The 12,701-nt window shown below is 37.7% G+C and overlaps 1 protein-coding gene across 4 annotated transcripts in view; it reads left to right on the top strand.

Moving 5' to 3' along the window:
- crppa (CDP-L-ribitol pyrophosphorylase A) overlaps nucleotides 1–12,701 on the top strand; it is a 34,708-nt gene extending 22,007 nt beyond the window's left edge. For 3 of the 4 annotated variants that reach the window (XM_064349867.1, XM_064349853.1, XM_064349873.1), the window contains one exon: nucleotides 11,898–12,701. In XM_064349867.1, coding sequence (XP_064205937.1) covers nucleotides 11,898–12,002 — 105 coding nt within the window. In that variant the 3' untranslated portion in view covers nucleotides 12,003–12,701. The remainder of the gene's footprint in view (nucleotides 1–11,897) is intronic. The other variant, XR_010332304.1, reaches the window with a different exon arrangement.

Raw genomic sequence — 12,701 nt, 5'->3', positions numbered from 1 at the left:
AACCTGAGAAGAGATTAGCCGTCCGTAAAAAAAAGAGAAAGAGAGACAGTCCATGTCCATTCTCTCACCTGATTCCCCTCCAATGGCAGGCTGTGAAACTGAACACCCAGACCACTGTCTTTTTGGGGTGGGGGGTTAATACTGTACTATACAGGTCTTGTACCTTTTTGGGGTGGTAGGGGTAGAGGGTAAAAGGTCACAAGGTAAAAGACTTGTGACTAACCATTCAGTGCCAAAATTCCTTGTGGGCCCATGAGACACATTCAAGATCACTTCCATAGCTGATTTTCTCCAGAGGATTAACAAGGGTTTTGCGTTACTAAATGAGCAGTCATCACCATTGACAACACTACTGAGTTCTCTGGGTTAATAAATAAAATGATACAACAGTCGCCAATATTCTAGTTGCTTTTTATTATACAGGCGATCTGCAATGTCAACAGGTTTATAAGAACCATTTTGTTTCTTGAGGTAGTCAAAAATGAAATGGTTTTAATTGTCATCTATACAGTAACAAAACAATGTCTGGCTTATCTGAACAATAACTACTCTCTTGGAATAACATTTCCATTGTACACACCGTATATCTTTCAGTTCAAACCTGCTTTTGGAGAAAATGCTTTAGGATTGTTATTAGTGAAATACAACAGAAACGTTTACAGCTGTGGCGGATAACTTAATGTCATAAGTGGAGGCGCTGAATCTGTTTTGAGTTGTTCAAATTGCATCTCTGCAGGGCTGACAGGCCTGGTCTACTCCCCTATTTAGCATTCGATTCATAACCCATTATAAAACGGGTAGCTCAAATCAAGCAATCTGATTGGTTCATAGCTGTGGTATATTAACCATATACCATGGCTATGATGTCTAATTCCTTTGCAAAATTCAGTATCACTCCACTCGTTGCATAGCAACTGCCTCGCAGTATGTGCAGGCAGCCAGGAGGGCCTATTTTATTTTGAACATTATTATTTATTAATAAAAATTATTTAAATTGGAGTGTGTCTATTACTTTCATATTGCCATATAAAAGCAATAGTTCAGTTCAGACCATGGTATATGGTTATTATATCATAGCTTCGCGTCGGGCTGAACAACGCCCCTTAGCTGTGATATAATAATCATATACCACGGCCTGTCGTGAGCTATTGCTTAATTATACAACGGCTTGACTGAATACTCAATTCTGATTGGTCCAAGGGTGGGCATTAATTCTCAGTAAAGGGACACCTCGGCCTTTTAACAGTTCTAAAATCAATGCGCTACAAAGTCCAGCATTCTGAAGTAGTTAAAACAGCAACATTATTCTTTCGATTTTGAATTGTTGTTACATCCCTTCCCCTTTTCAATGTCCAATTTCGCAGTTGATAGCAACGTTGAATCACGGTTCTAGTTACTAGCTTCATTTAGGGTTGCCAGCCATCCCGAAAAATACTGAATCGTCCATTATTTGGACAGTAGAATAGGCGTTCTGTATTTAACTCATTAACGATTGTGTTTATAGGAACCGCTGTTTTGAATATAATTCAGTAGTTAAAAAGCATGCTGTGAGACCATTTTGACCTAAAATCCAGGTGAATTTTAATATTGGCTAGGTGACAAGTGACAGCGAACCTATCATAAAGCTAGCTGGCATTCAAACCCGGTTTCAGAAGGTCTTGGAGAAACGCTACGTCCAATGCGTGACCATTTTAAAAAGCTAGAGCTTGGGAGATTAATTTGATTGAGTCATGGTTTCATTCAGTTTTCTTAAATAATGTAATGACGAAAATGACCAAAACTGGTGCTAAATGTATGGTATAAAAACAAGGAACTATTTTTTATTGAAAGAATCGTTGTTTTCATGGAATGAACGACCAGAGGTTTTTGCTTAACAATGGTGCAAATAGAACTACCAACCAGAGTTTTTGCATAACAATGGTCCAAATAGAATTACCAACAAGAGTTTTGCTTGACAACGGTAAAGTAATATGCCCAAATGGCCGTGGAAGAATATTTCAATTCCAGGTGACTAAGTCGATAAAAATCAATAAATATTAAAGTAACCATGTATAGTCGTTATTGGTAACCCGTTGTATAAGTGACTGTGGAATAAACCCCTCTGGGCTGTCCCGTTATTGGAAAATAATGTACTTCGGTAGTGGTTAAGCGACCTTGGATTCACCTCGGCTGCATCACCACCCCCGTCGTACATTATTTTCCAATAACGGGACATTCCGTCGTGGTTTATTCCTTACATACATATCCCAGATTCACATGGTTTTTCTCTTCTCAGTCATCCTTTCTCAGGATGTTTATTGATCATTTATAATGCCCTTTTAGATCTAGCCTTGTAAGCACTGATGAGTTACCGTGTTTTCCCAGTGAAGGGTTGAAATGCATTTTCAATTATTAAATTTCATTGATTCTCTTCTGAGTTATAAATTCATGAAGCATCTGAAGCGGAGATTTCTTTCTAACTTCGTTGGGGCATTAAACTTAGTATTTTCAGCAAATTTGTTATTTATTCAGCTTCTATTTATTGGATTTTAAAACGTTTATTTTTCAATGATGTATCTTCTGTTAGATTTTTATATACAGTTTTAAAACAACATTCCAAAGAGTAGCAATTATTAACAGATTTCTTCTCCAAAAAATGAATTCCTACCAGGTCTGTGTAATTAGTTTGTAAACATTTAATCAGTCCATGACTGTAGAAATATTGCCACAGGTGTATTTAAAAATTAATTTCATTCCAAGCATGAAATCATATCCCTGCTTGCAATTTGCTTTGACCACCCAGAAAAGTTAATGAATTTCCAAGCTTCATTAATTTTTTGGAAAACAAAACACTTGATAGATAAAGAGTGATATTTTCAGGCTTTGAAAAGCTATTGTCAGTGTTTGCCTTTCAAGATATTCTGGTATGTGGCCATGCTACATTCTGTCAGTGTTTATGTTTCTAGAAGGACTATAATAACAGCCCCATCTTGTTAAGCATTGTTAAATGACACTAAATTAGACCCCTTGATCTACTCAGACAGTATGGATACGACAACACAGTGCAGCCATGAGGAAATCATTGTATTTTCCCTGACTTTGTGAACTTTTCTTTTACTAATTTTATGGAGGGTAGAATATTTTATATCCTTGTTTTAATTTAGCATAATTATTACATCCTTTTTCATACATCAGGTTCAAAGCACATTCTAGAAAAGACCATAACAAGAAGTAGCTACAAATCAGAATAAGATGAGGATATACAGTATATTTATGGAGTATATTATATCAAGCCATCATTCTCACGCATCAGTTCCTCTGGACAGCATAGCCTCCATACCCAACCACAGTTTAGTCTGATATTCTGCTGTTTTGACAGTGTAATAAAAACACATTGCTGCACAATCTGTTTGTATTCTTGGCTGTGTTGAAATGTGGCAGCGATGAGACAGGTGCCAGGCAGTATTATGCAACTGTGCTTAGGGCACAGAAATTGTGACCCATATGTCATGGGGTTAAATCTATGTTGCATTCCAGCACTTCCCTTTAGTTTAAAACATATTGTTTTGCCTAGTGTTTAGAATTATGTCTGTTGGTGGGTCAAGTTTAAACAAAGTCATCAGTCACTTTAAGTTGCGGAAATAGTTTAGTGTTCACCCTGAAAAGAGTAGCTTCCTGTATTTTCTTTGCAAAAATAGATTGTGTGGCATTTTCTGTCTGGGGCGTGCTCAGCAGATTGAACAAAAAAAACGGAATCGTGCCTTGCAGGTAGTGGCTACACTGTTTGGTTTAACCAGCACAAATTCAATGGATGCCGTATTTGTTGGGACAGAAAGCGGAAATTTGCAGAGGGCCCCTGAAAGTGATTTTTCATCATAGCTTGACTGGTTTATTCTGAAAGAATGTGCCTGTGTCAATGGGCCTGTGGAACGGTGACAAGTCAATAGAGCTGCGGCTCTCCCTGCCAGAAAATCTGAAGCAACTCGCAGTCGTACAAAAGCGAGGATAAAGACTGCAAAGCTTATCCACACTCAGACAATATGGGTCCCTTTTTAAATGAAGTGAAGCTCAATGGCAGTGACAAGGTAATCAGAGATACAGACTTCCAGGCACCATGTCCTGTTGGAATTTTTTCAAAAAAAAAAAAAAAAGAACAACAAACCACAAGGGCCTGGAAAAGCTTTTTAGTTTGATATTACAGTGTGATTGTGAGGAGCGTAACTGTGGATTCCATTTTCCAGTACAGGGCCAGTTTGCTGTTTACATTTCTTAGCTTGACTCTTGTTTTGTAGAAGATAAATGACATGTAGTGCTGTAGTAATGCTGCAGAAATTCCAGCATTTTTTAAAAATCTGCGTTTTGTGTCTTCATGCTGCCTTTGTGTGATTTAAAATCTTTTTGTTGAGTGAGATTACACCATGGTAAAATATCCCGTTGGATTTGGGCTCATATTCAGGCTGTGGACCTTGCAGTAATTGGACCTGCTGTTCTCCTCCTAGTTTACCCTCCAGCAACTATCTACTGAATGGGTTGGGGAGATGTGGGGGGGGGGGGGGGGGGCAGTGCAATGAACCCCCATTTCCTATAAGAGCCCTCAGAGAACGATGTTCTGTCAGTCAGAAATACAATACCTTTTTAAATTGATTTTTTTTCTCGGGTCCCTTCGTGAATAGGTCCTGTTATTTATTCTGTGGTCACCTTTTGCAAAGCTGAGTGTGATGTGAAGAGCTTGGAACCCTACATTACATAAGCTGTTTACAAGAATGTCTATAAACACAGACCAGGTTTATGAGCGTTTCCTACAAACTCTGAATGGTGAATACCCACAAAGAATTTGATTTGTGATTACAGTGCCCTCTTGTGACAGTTTTAGTACTTAAAGAATATACTTGGTTCCAGCTATCATGCTTACATTTGACCAGGTATTGATCGTAATATTAATTTATTTGTTTTTCTTTGAATATATGTGTATACAGGTATATGTATGTATACGTGTGTATATTATATAGATTTCCTTATTATTCCTAATTTAAAAAATATATATACTGAGATGTCAAACAATTAGGTGGGAATTAGTTGTTTTATATGGAGACTAAAGGGGTTCCTAAAGTGCTGATCAATTTTTAAGTAGTTCTCTGCCCTAATTGTATGGATTCTATGCCAAAGAATGCTATTCTGATGGGTGTTCCTGGCTGTTTGCTGCTAAAGGATTTCCTAGTGCTTCTTTCCTGTAATTGGGAGCCTTGTCTCTTATAGAAAGCAGTAATGAGAATGTCAACACAACTGAGCTCACTTACAACAGCAGACTACAGAGGTGTCGTAGAATTGTATAGAAACATCATAGTGACAGAAGTGTACAGAAACATCATGTCTGAAAAGTACAACCATGTCCACTCTCATTTGATGCCTCTCATGCCTGCTGTGGAGTCATTACACAGTGCTAGGGAATCTAAAGGCATATGTGATATTTCAAAGAGGCTGTTAGCCAGGCCAGGGGTTTCTTAAGGTAGGTGTGCAGTGTTATTTTTTGCTTCTCTTTCAGTGGCAGAATATACTACATTGCCCACTTGTGGTGACTAAGCAACTTTTTTTTTTTAAACAAACAACATAAAAAATTGTTTGCTTTAAATCTGTCATTTTATTTTAGAAATGTACAAGACTGTATCTGAATCAACATCCCATGTATGGGTATTTTTATGGTAAACTTTAATATCGCAGCAAAGGCAAATCATATGAGCGGAACATCACATGTTCAGTGTTTGTGTGCGCTTACATTCACACATGCGCAGGCGTGTGTGTTCTTGTCTGTATGCAATGACATATGTGTCCCTGTTCTTTGTTATGCTGCAAGTTATTTTTAGATGGAGACTTTACATTCAGTGCTGATTCCATCTCCATGACAACAGTCTGGGCCCAAGTCTATCCTTTTGTGACAGCAGCTTAATCAAAACCATCTTTTCACAAACTGCTCACTGTCAAGCTGTTCCATGTGGCTAATTGGGAATTTAGTTACAGGAGGTATATAATTATCAAGTTATTTTCCAAGGGAAGGGGTAGTATGAGGTATAACTGCTTGTTATATAATTTGTAGTTATCATGTAATTTTGGCAAAAATAAAAAAGGTTTCTTGGTATTGTTTCTGATTTGTAAATAAATTTTAAAATATTTATTTTAATGCAGCAATGGAAATAGTATGCCCCTATTTTAGTATTTTGTAGTTAAATCATGTGTGGTTTTAAGAACCAGTGCAATAGCATTAATAACTGATTCTTATTTTGATTCTTAAAATTTAGAATAGGAAGATATTTCTACATATTAACTGGAATATGCATTTTCTATCAATTTTTTATCTGCATCATAGCAGTTAGATGAAAGCAGCTTTGGTTTCATTCAAGCAAAGGTTAAAAAACAGCTACAGAAGGGCTTTATATGAAATGCTGAAATATTCATTCAGCTGGAACCTTATGCCATACACCTTAAAAGCGCAATGTAAGCACGTCAGACTGACGTATCAGTCACAAAACGGTAAAATCCATAATCATAGCAACCAGAAAGCACTACTAACATAAACAGTCATTGATTTGAGCAGAGACATGGCTGACAGCACTTCTATTGAGTGGCAGAGACCATGAGTCCTGTTTTCATTTCTCTTCAGTGAGATTGCCTTCTCTCTGCTTTGAGAGAGGCAGATCATGTTTGTGAGTGGCGTTGTGCAATATTTTCACTAATATCAACAATATGTGGATCATCTGCTAAGGAGGATGCATTGAAAAAAGAAGTAATCTGGATACTGTAAGGATCTGGACTTTGCATAGCAGGGCTCTGTCATACACAACCACAGACAATTAACATGGTGGTGTTTTTTTACTGACCAGATATTCAGCTCTGTGCATTTAGTATTGAACATATTTAGGGTGTCCTGGGTAGAGTATTAAAGTGTTGTTGTTGTATTCAGCCCTTGTTTCTAGTGCAGCAATAGGGATGCTCTAAGGATGGAAATATGCCCGTGTATTCAGCAGTGTATCTCCCATCTTATCATGCATAGTGACCATATTACCTGTGCTCAGTTGGACACCTGCATTCTGCCTGTACCTGCTGTGCAGTATTTGCCAAAAGAAAAATAAAGACACTCTAGCTGACTGCACACATTTTGGGGTTGCACATGTCCCATCGTTGATGTTTTCTGATTTGCTGGTTCATTATGAATATCAGTAAAGGCAGAACATCCAAATACAAGGAAGAGTGAAGCACATACGGAATACAGATCTGATTGGCTGGTCAGCACTGGTTTGACCCATGTAGTACTGTTGAGTTTAAAATACTCATCTTCCTGTTAGTTAGAACTAATACAGCATTGTAATTCTCTTTATGATTTATTTTAATATGGAGTTTGCAGGTTTTGTATGGTATAGAGGGTACTAATGTAAGTGGCTTGTTTCTACTGATGAACATTAGCCTCTCTGATAATCATTTTATCCAGTGAAGACAACTGTTTTTTTCCCAATGAAGGCTCTAGAAAGGTACCAAGATTTACTGGAAAAATTCCCCATTCATCCATTATTTTTATGTAAGATGGAGACAAAAAGAAATTCAAATTCCATATTTTGAATTCCCCATTCGATGATTACTTTGCATGCCTGGAGCAATGGACCTAACAAGCTCATTCCTGCAGGCTTTATTCTTTTTGGACTTGACACAGTGGAAATAGTAGATCTTCTAGGGTTTCAGTGCAGAGTACAGCCATATTTTCCAGCCAGTGCAGGTATACTGGGCTGACTTGTGGGTCAGTGAATGTATCTTTATTGTCCGTCACATGCTATTGTTTGTGATATCACATTGTTGCAAGACACTACCATTAGCCAGCATTGTCCAGCAAGAGAAACCATTGTAAAACTGCACCACAAGTACAGGAAGAACTCAATGCAACTAGAGAGAAACCAGCTTTACCGCCTATTTTACTTACACTACAAGCCAAAGTTATTAGGCTACCTGTGGTTTAAAAAAAACAAAAAACTTAAGGTAAATAAGATTTTAGTCAATTTAACTACCCCTCACCTTCCCTCCCACCTCCAGGTTGCAAGATGATTAGACTTCTAATAAATTGTTTAATTGTGATTAAAGCCAAAGGCAGCTATTTTGAGTAGTCATATCTAAGATATTTTTTTTTTGTAAAACTAATCTTTTTGTGTTACTGTAGTTACAAATATATATACAAAAATGTTTGTTATTCAATAAATGCACTCATATTAACTGAATTCTTCTCTAAGGTTTTAAAAAAAAATTTGTGGCCTAATACTTTTAGCCTGTACTGTACATTTGAATGCAATGTGTGCTTAGTGGAAAAGTGAACGTTCGGGTGCTTGTATCCAGAGTGGCAAGGCATATGATCGAAAAAGCACAAAGCACGCATAATCTCGAGCTGGTTTCATGAACATGAAAGTTACTTCAGTTTACTCCAATGGCCTGGAGTCCCAGATCTCAATCCAGTAGAGCACCTTTGGGATCAGGTGCAATGGGAGATTTGCTGCATGAATTTGTGGCTAAAAAATCTACAGGGACTAGGTAATGCTTTTGAGTAGTAAGCAAGGACCAAAATCCCTTAAGGAATGTTTCCAGGGCCTTGTTGAATCTATGGCATGAATAGTGCATGCTGTTTTGGATGCAAAAAGGGTCCTGCCCAGTACTAGGTAGGTGTACCTAATAAAGTGGCGACTGAGTGTATGTTTGTCTTAGTGTTTTAAATGAATGTGGAATTGTCAGTTGTATTCCTGTGGTGAGTCATCTGGGCAGCTCAATGCTTTTAGCCCAAGCAAAATTAAATGTAAAAATTACCTGTTTTTAGCATTTCAACCTAACTGTATTTGAAATGATCTGTTCGCCTGTAGATGATACTGCTTGACAGTTTAATTTTCCATTCCTAACAAAATTATATGATTCTTGTAAAATGATACTCAAACTGTCCTTTACATTTACATTGAAGAACCATTTCATTTAATACTGCATGGTATTTTATGAAGCATGATTCATATTTCTGATCCATTTTGGAAAGATGGAATGCATTGGCCTAGGCTCCCTTTAGTATTTGATCCATTTGGGTGATTTTGCTATGATGTGTTTGACTGTGTTTTTAATTTTTCACATTTTCTTGTGTGGTAGCTATAACAGAAACCTCAGGAAGAGCACTTCATTGAATCATCATTAAAACTAGCTACATGTCCTAATGTAGCAAAGCTTTTCAGTGTATGAGCATTTTAGAGGCTATAGGATAATTAATGCCAAAAAGTATAATGATTGACAGAAACAATTCAGATCAATGATGTCAATGCTGTGTCGCTTATACTAGATGGCTTTTCAGAATATCGACCAAGACAACAGCAATCCATAAGGAGAGTAGAGCTGCAAAATGAAGATCCCTTGTACATGTCGTGGAGTTCCTGAGGAGGCTTGGCTCCTGTCCCTGATGAATTTATGCGTGATCCCGTAATGATGGATACGGATTCTGACTCAGTGTACAGACGCTGGCACACGCCGCCGACTGTTCGCAGATGTTTTGGCTTTCCTCCACCCATTGTTGAATACTTGTAATTAAGCAAAATAACAAGGGCCCGCACTACATTTTAAAGAAAACAGGAAAACCCTTTTTCTTGTTTGATGTCTTTAAAAAAATCAATGTGAATAGAAAAAATGAAACACAGGAAATGCCAAAATGACACATTTTGGAACACTTTCAAAGCAATCATATTTTGATTGAATTATAGATTTGTGTTTCTTTAATCAATAAATGAGTACTGATTCCCTATCCAGATATTCTTTGACTGAAATATCCAGTTGTTGGAAAATTCGCATCATGGGACTCCTTGGAAACTGGCTCTTATTAAGAAGTGTGTTTTTAAGAGTGGAACCTCTTGGCACATGTTTGCCATCATCAGTGTTCCCTCGTGGATCATGCCTGTGCCTCACCACGTTCCCGAGGAAGAGTATTCTTCCAATGTTCCATCGAGAGGCGGCTGTTTGGACCTCAGAAAGCATGCCGCTATTGTCAATTACGTACTGGCACTGATTCCCTACAGAGTCCCAGTGGCAGTGGCTCTGTTATAACTGATGGAAAATGAATTATTTTGAAAGAAAACATTAAAATGAAAGCAATTTAATTGCAAAAGATGTAGTAAGGAATAACTGGTGAACATGTAACTTTGGTTAATAAAATGTCGGTAAGAATAGGTTAAAGGCCAGAAAAATAACAGTGTGTGTGAATAAATGAACTGGGAAAATAACAGAAAGTTTGTTTGCTTGCAAATGATCTTTAAAATATGTGCTGTAATCTGTAAAGAATGTCATTTTTCTTGGTTAAAGAACATTAATTCAGCAAAACTGATTAGAAATGCTTTAATTTATGCAATGTTTTTCCCCTGAAAGTCTATCAGTAATTGCTTTCATCTGCTGATTGATCTCACTTTCACATAACATCAGGGTCATGATAATCCCCAAACTGTAATGTGTAACGAGATTTAGTTTTTACAATTTGGATGTTCTTTTAAATGTATTTATCTGGCCTGCATCCAAGACATATGTTATATGGTAGCAGAACTGGGTACAAATTTTGCAGTGTTTTGTAAAAAATAAATTAAAAACCTGAAGCCTGGATATTTTAACTTTTATTTGGGACACACGCAAGATTTTCGCAAATAGTTAAGTGCAATTTAGTTGCTGACTGAAACAAATCATTACCTTTATTTGGGTATTGAAATCAGAATGAGATTATGTTCTTTTGGATCAAGTGGATGACAGAATGGTCTTTTTGCTGCCAAAAGAAAGTTACTAAGACACAAATATTATTGTTGCTTAAGTGTTGCCTTTTTGTAACATCTGAGTCAATACAAATTTAGCAGAATTTATTGAAACATGCTTTGTTCCAAAGCATGTGGCCAGGAACTTTTATATCCAAAAAAATATATCCCTCCTGTATTTAGTTTCCTATGGGCCAGCGGGTGATGTCACCATAACAATAAAGAAGATAGAACAGATATATGCAGGTGTAGGTGTATTAATATAACAACAAAGGAGACGCCTACCAGTACGGGTGTATAGTGTAACAATGAGAGAAGAGATTGGCATGTGAAGATATTACACTGTAACATTCAGGGGAGAATAACTTGTTCAGTTCAAGTTAAGGTACAGCATGGTTTTTCTTGTGGAACAACGTGTATACATGAAGGAGTAACTTTTAAATACGCTGAAGATGGAAATATTGAAGTATCAATGACAAGATAGGTGATGCACAGCAGTGGTTCCCAAACCTTTCCTCTGGTACCCCAAGCTGGGTTCAGGTATTTGATGTGTTCCACCTCAAGCCTACCTGATACATCTAATTAAGCCCTTGATTAGTTGCATCAGGTGTCCTTGAGATGGAATCCTAGATCCAGCTGGGGGTACCTGAGAAGTTTGGGAACCACTAATATACAGGAAGTGGTGTGATAGTGATAATTGAGATAGTTAGGTCATGGTGTAACAGTTGGACATCTACAGGTAGAGTAATAATAATAGGTTCAGTAACACACAGGTAGTGGTCTAACAGTAGCAGCAGAGGTTTTGCTAGGTAGTGGTATTACAGCGATAGGAGGATATACAGGTAGCAGTATAATCTGGAGATGAGAAATGTACCGGTGGAGGTATAAAACAGAGGGGGAAGATATGCATGTATCAGTGTACCACTGAGAAGAGAGATGTACTGTAGAACAGTAACCAAAATGGAGGCATTACACATAAATAGCTTTATGTGTTGCTGAAGAGCTGTAGTGAGAGGGAAAATGGTAAGAGGAGAGATGTGTTGGCTAAAGTATAGGGTTAGAGGGTAAGAGGACACGGGACACTTGTAGTCTGTTTGTGTGAGTGACAGTGTCTGTGCTCCCATGTTTTAGGATGCGGAACGGTGGGAAGAGGCTGTGGAGAACCTGTCCCAGATCACTGCCGCCCTCATCAAGGAGCGTAACCCTGCTCTCACTGGACAGCTGCTGTGGGCGTGAAGACCGCCTCAACCCCCGTTTAGCAGCCTCGCATTGAAAAAACACTTCTCCTTTCTGTTAGGCACCACAGTTCTGTACCCAACTGAATTAATTACCGGACTGCTGAGGGTCCAGACTGTGCAGCAAGACAGGTGCTTTACATACATGGTTACCTGTGTTTTATACACTACTGATAGGAGAGCTGTTATATTGGAGTGTTATTAAAGGACTGCATTTGACAACAGCTGTTTATTACTTCCCTCAGCTCTTAATGCATACGAACTTGGATGGAATCCTTCGCCTGTTGGCTGCAAACACTCCGCTTCATGTGCTGAGGAGGCACGTACTCCAGAATAGAATATGCAGTACAATATGTGCCACAACCCTGCAGTTCCAGCTGTGGCCTGATCAGTTTGATGTTCAGTTTTGGTGACAATTGAGAGCCTTCAATTCTGATATAGAATATGAGCAAACATGGAACTAATAAGAAAGCAAATGTTCACAGCATAATTTATCTTCATAGATATGTAGTAGATTCTTAAGTAAATCCCATTTTTTTATATTTTTAAAGGAATAAGTAACGTTCACATCATTGGACTTTTCCATTATATTCTTATGTAGATGAAATCATATGAAAATTTTGCAATAGATTGTATCCTCTCCAATTCAAAATGGATTTGATTTCAGTTGTGCAGTGAATAAAAAATGTAGAGAAGCCCA

This window comes from Anguilla rostrata, chromosome 1 (assembly GCF_018555375.3).
Source record: "Anguilla rostrata isolate EN2019 chromosome 1, ASM1855537v3, whole genome shotgun sequence".
In the NCBI taxonomy this organism is placed as follows: domain Eukaryota; kingdom Metazoa; phylum Chordata; class Actinopteri; order Anguilliformes; family Anguillidae; genus Anguilla; species Anguilla rostrata.
The sequence above is the reverse complement of the archived record's forward strand: the minus strand, read 5'-3'. Positions and strand labels throughout refer to the sequence as shown.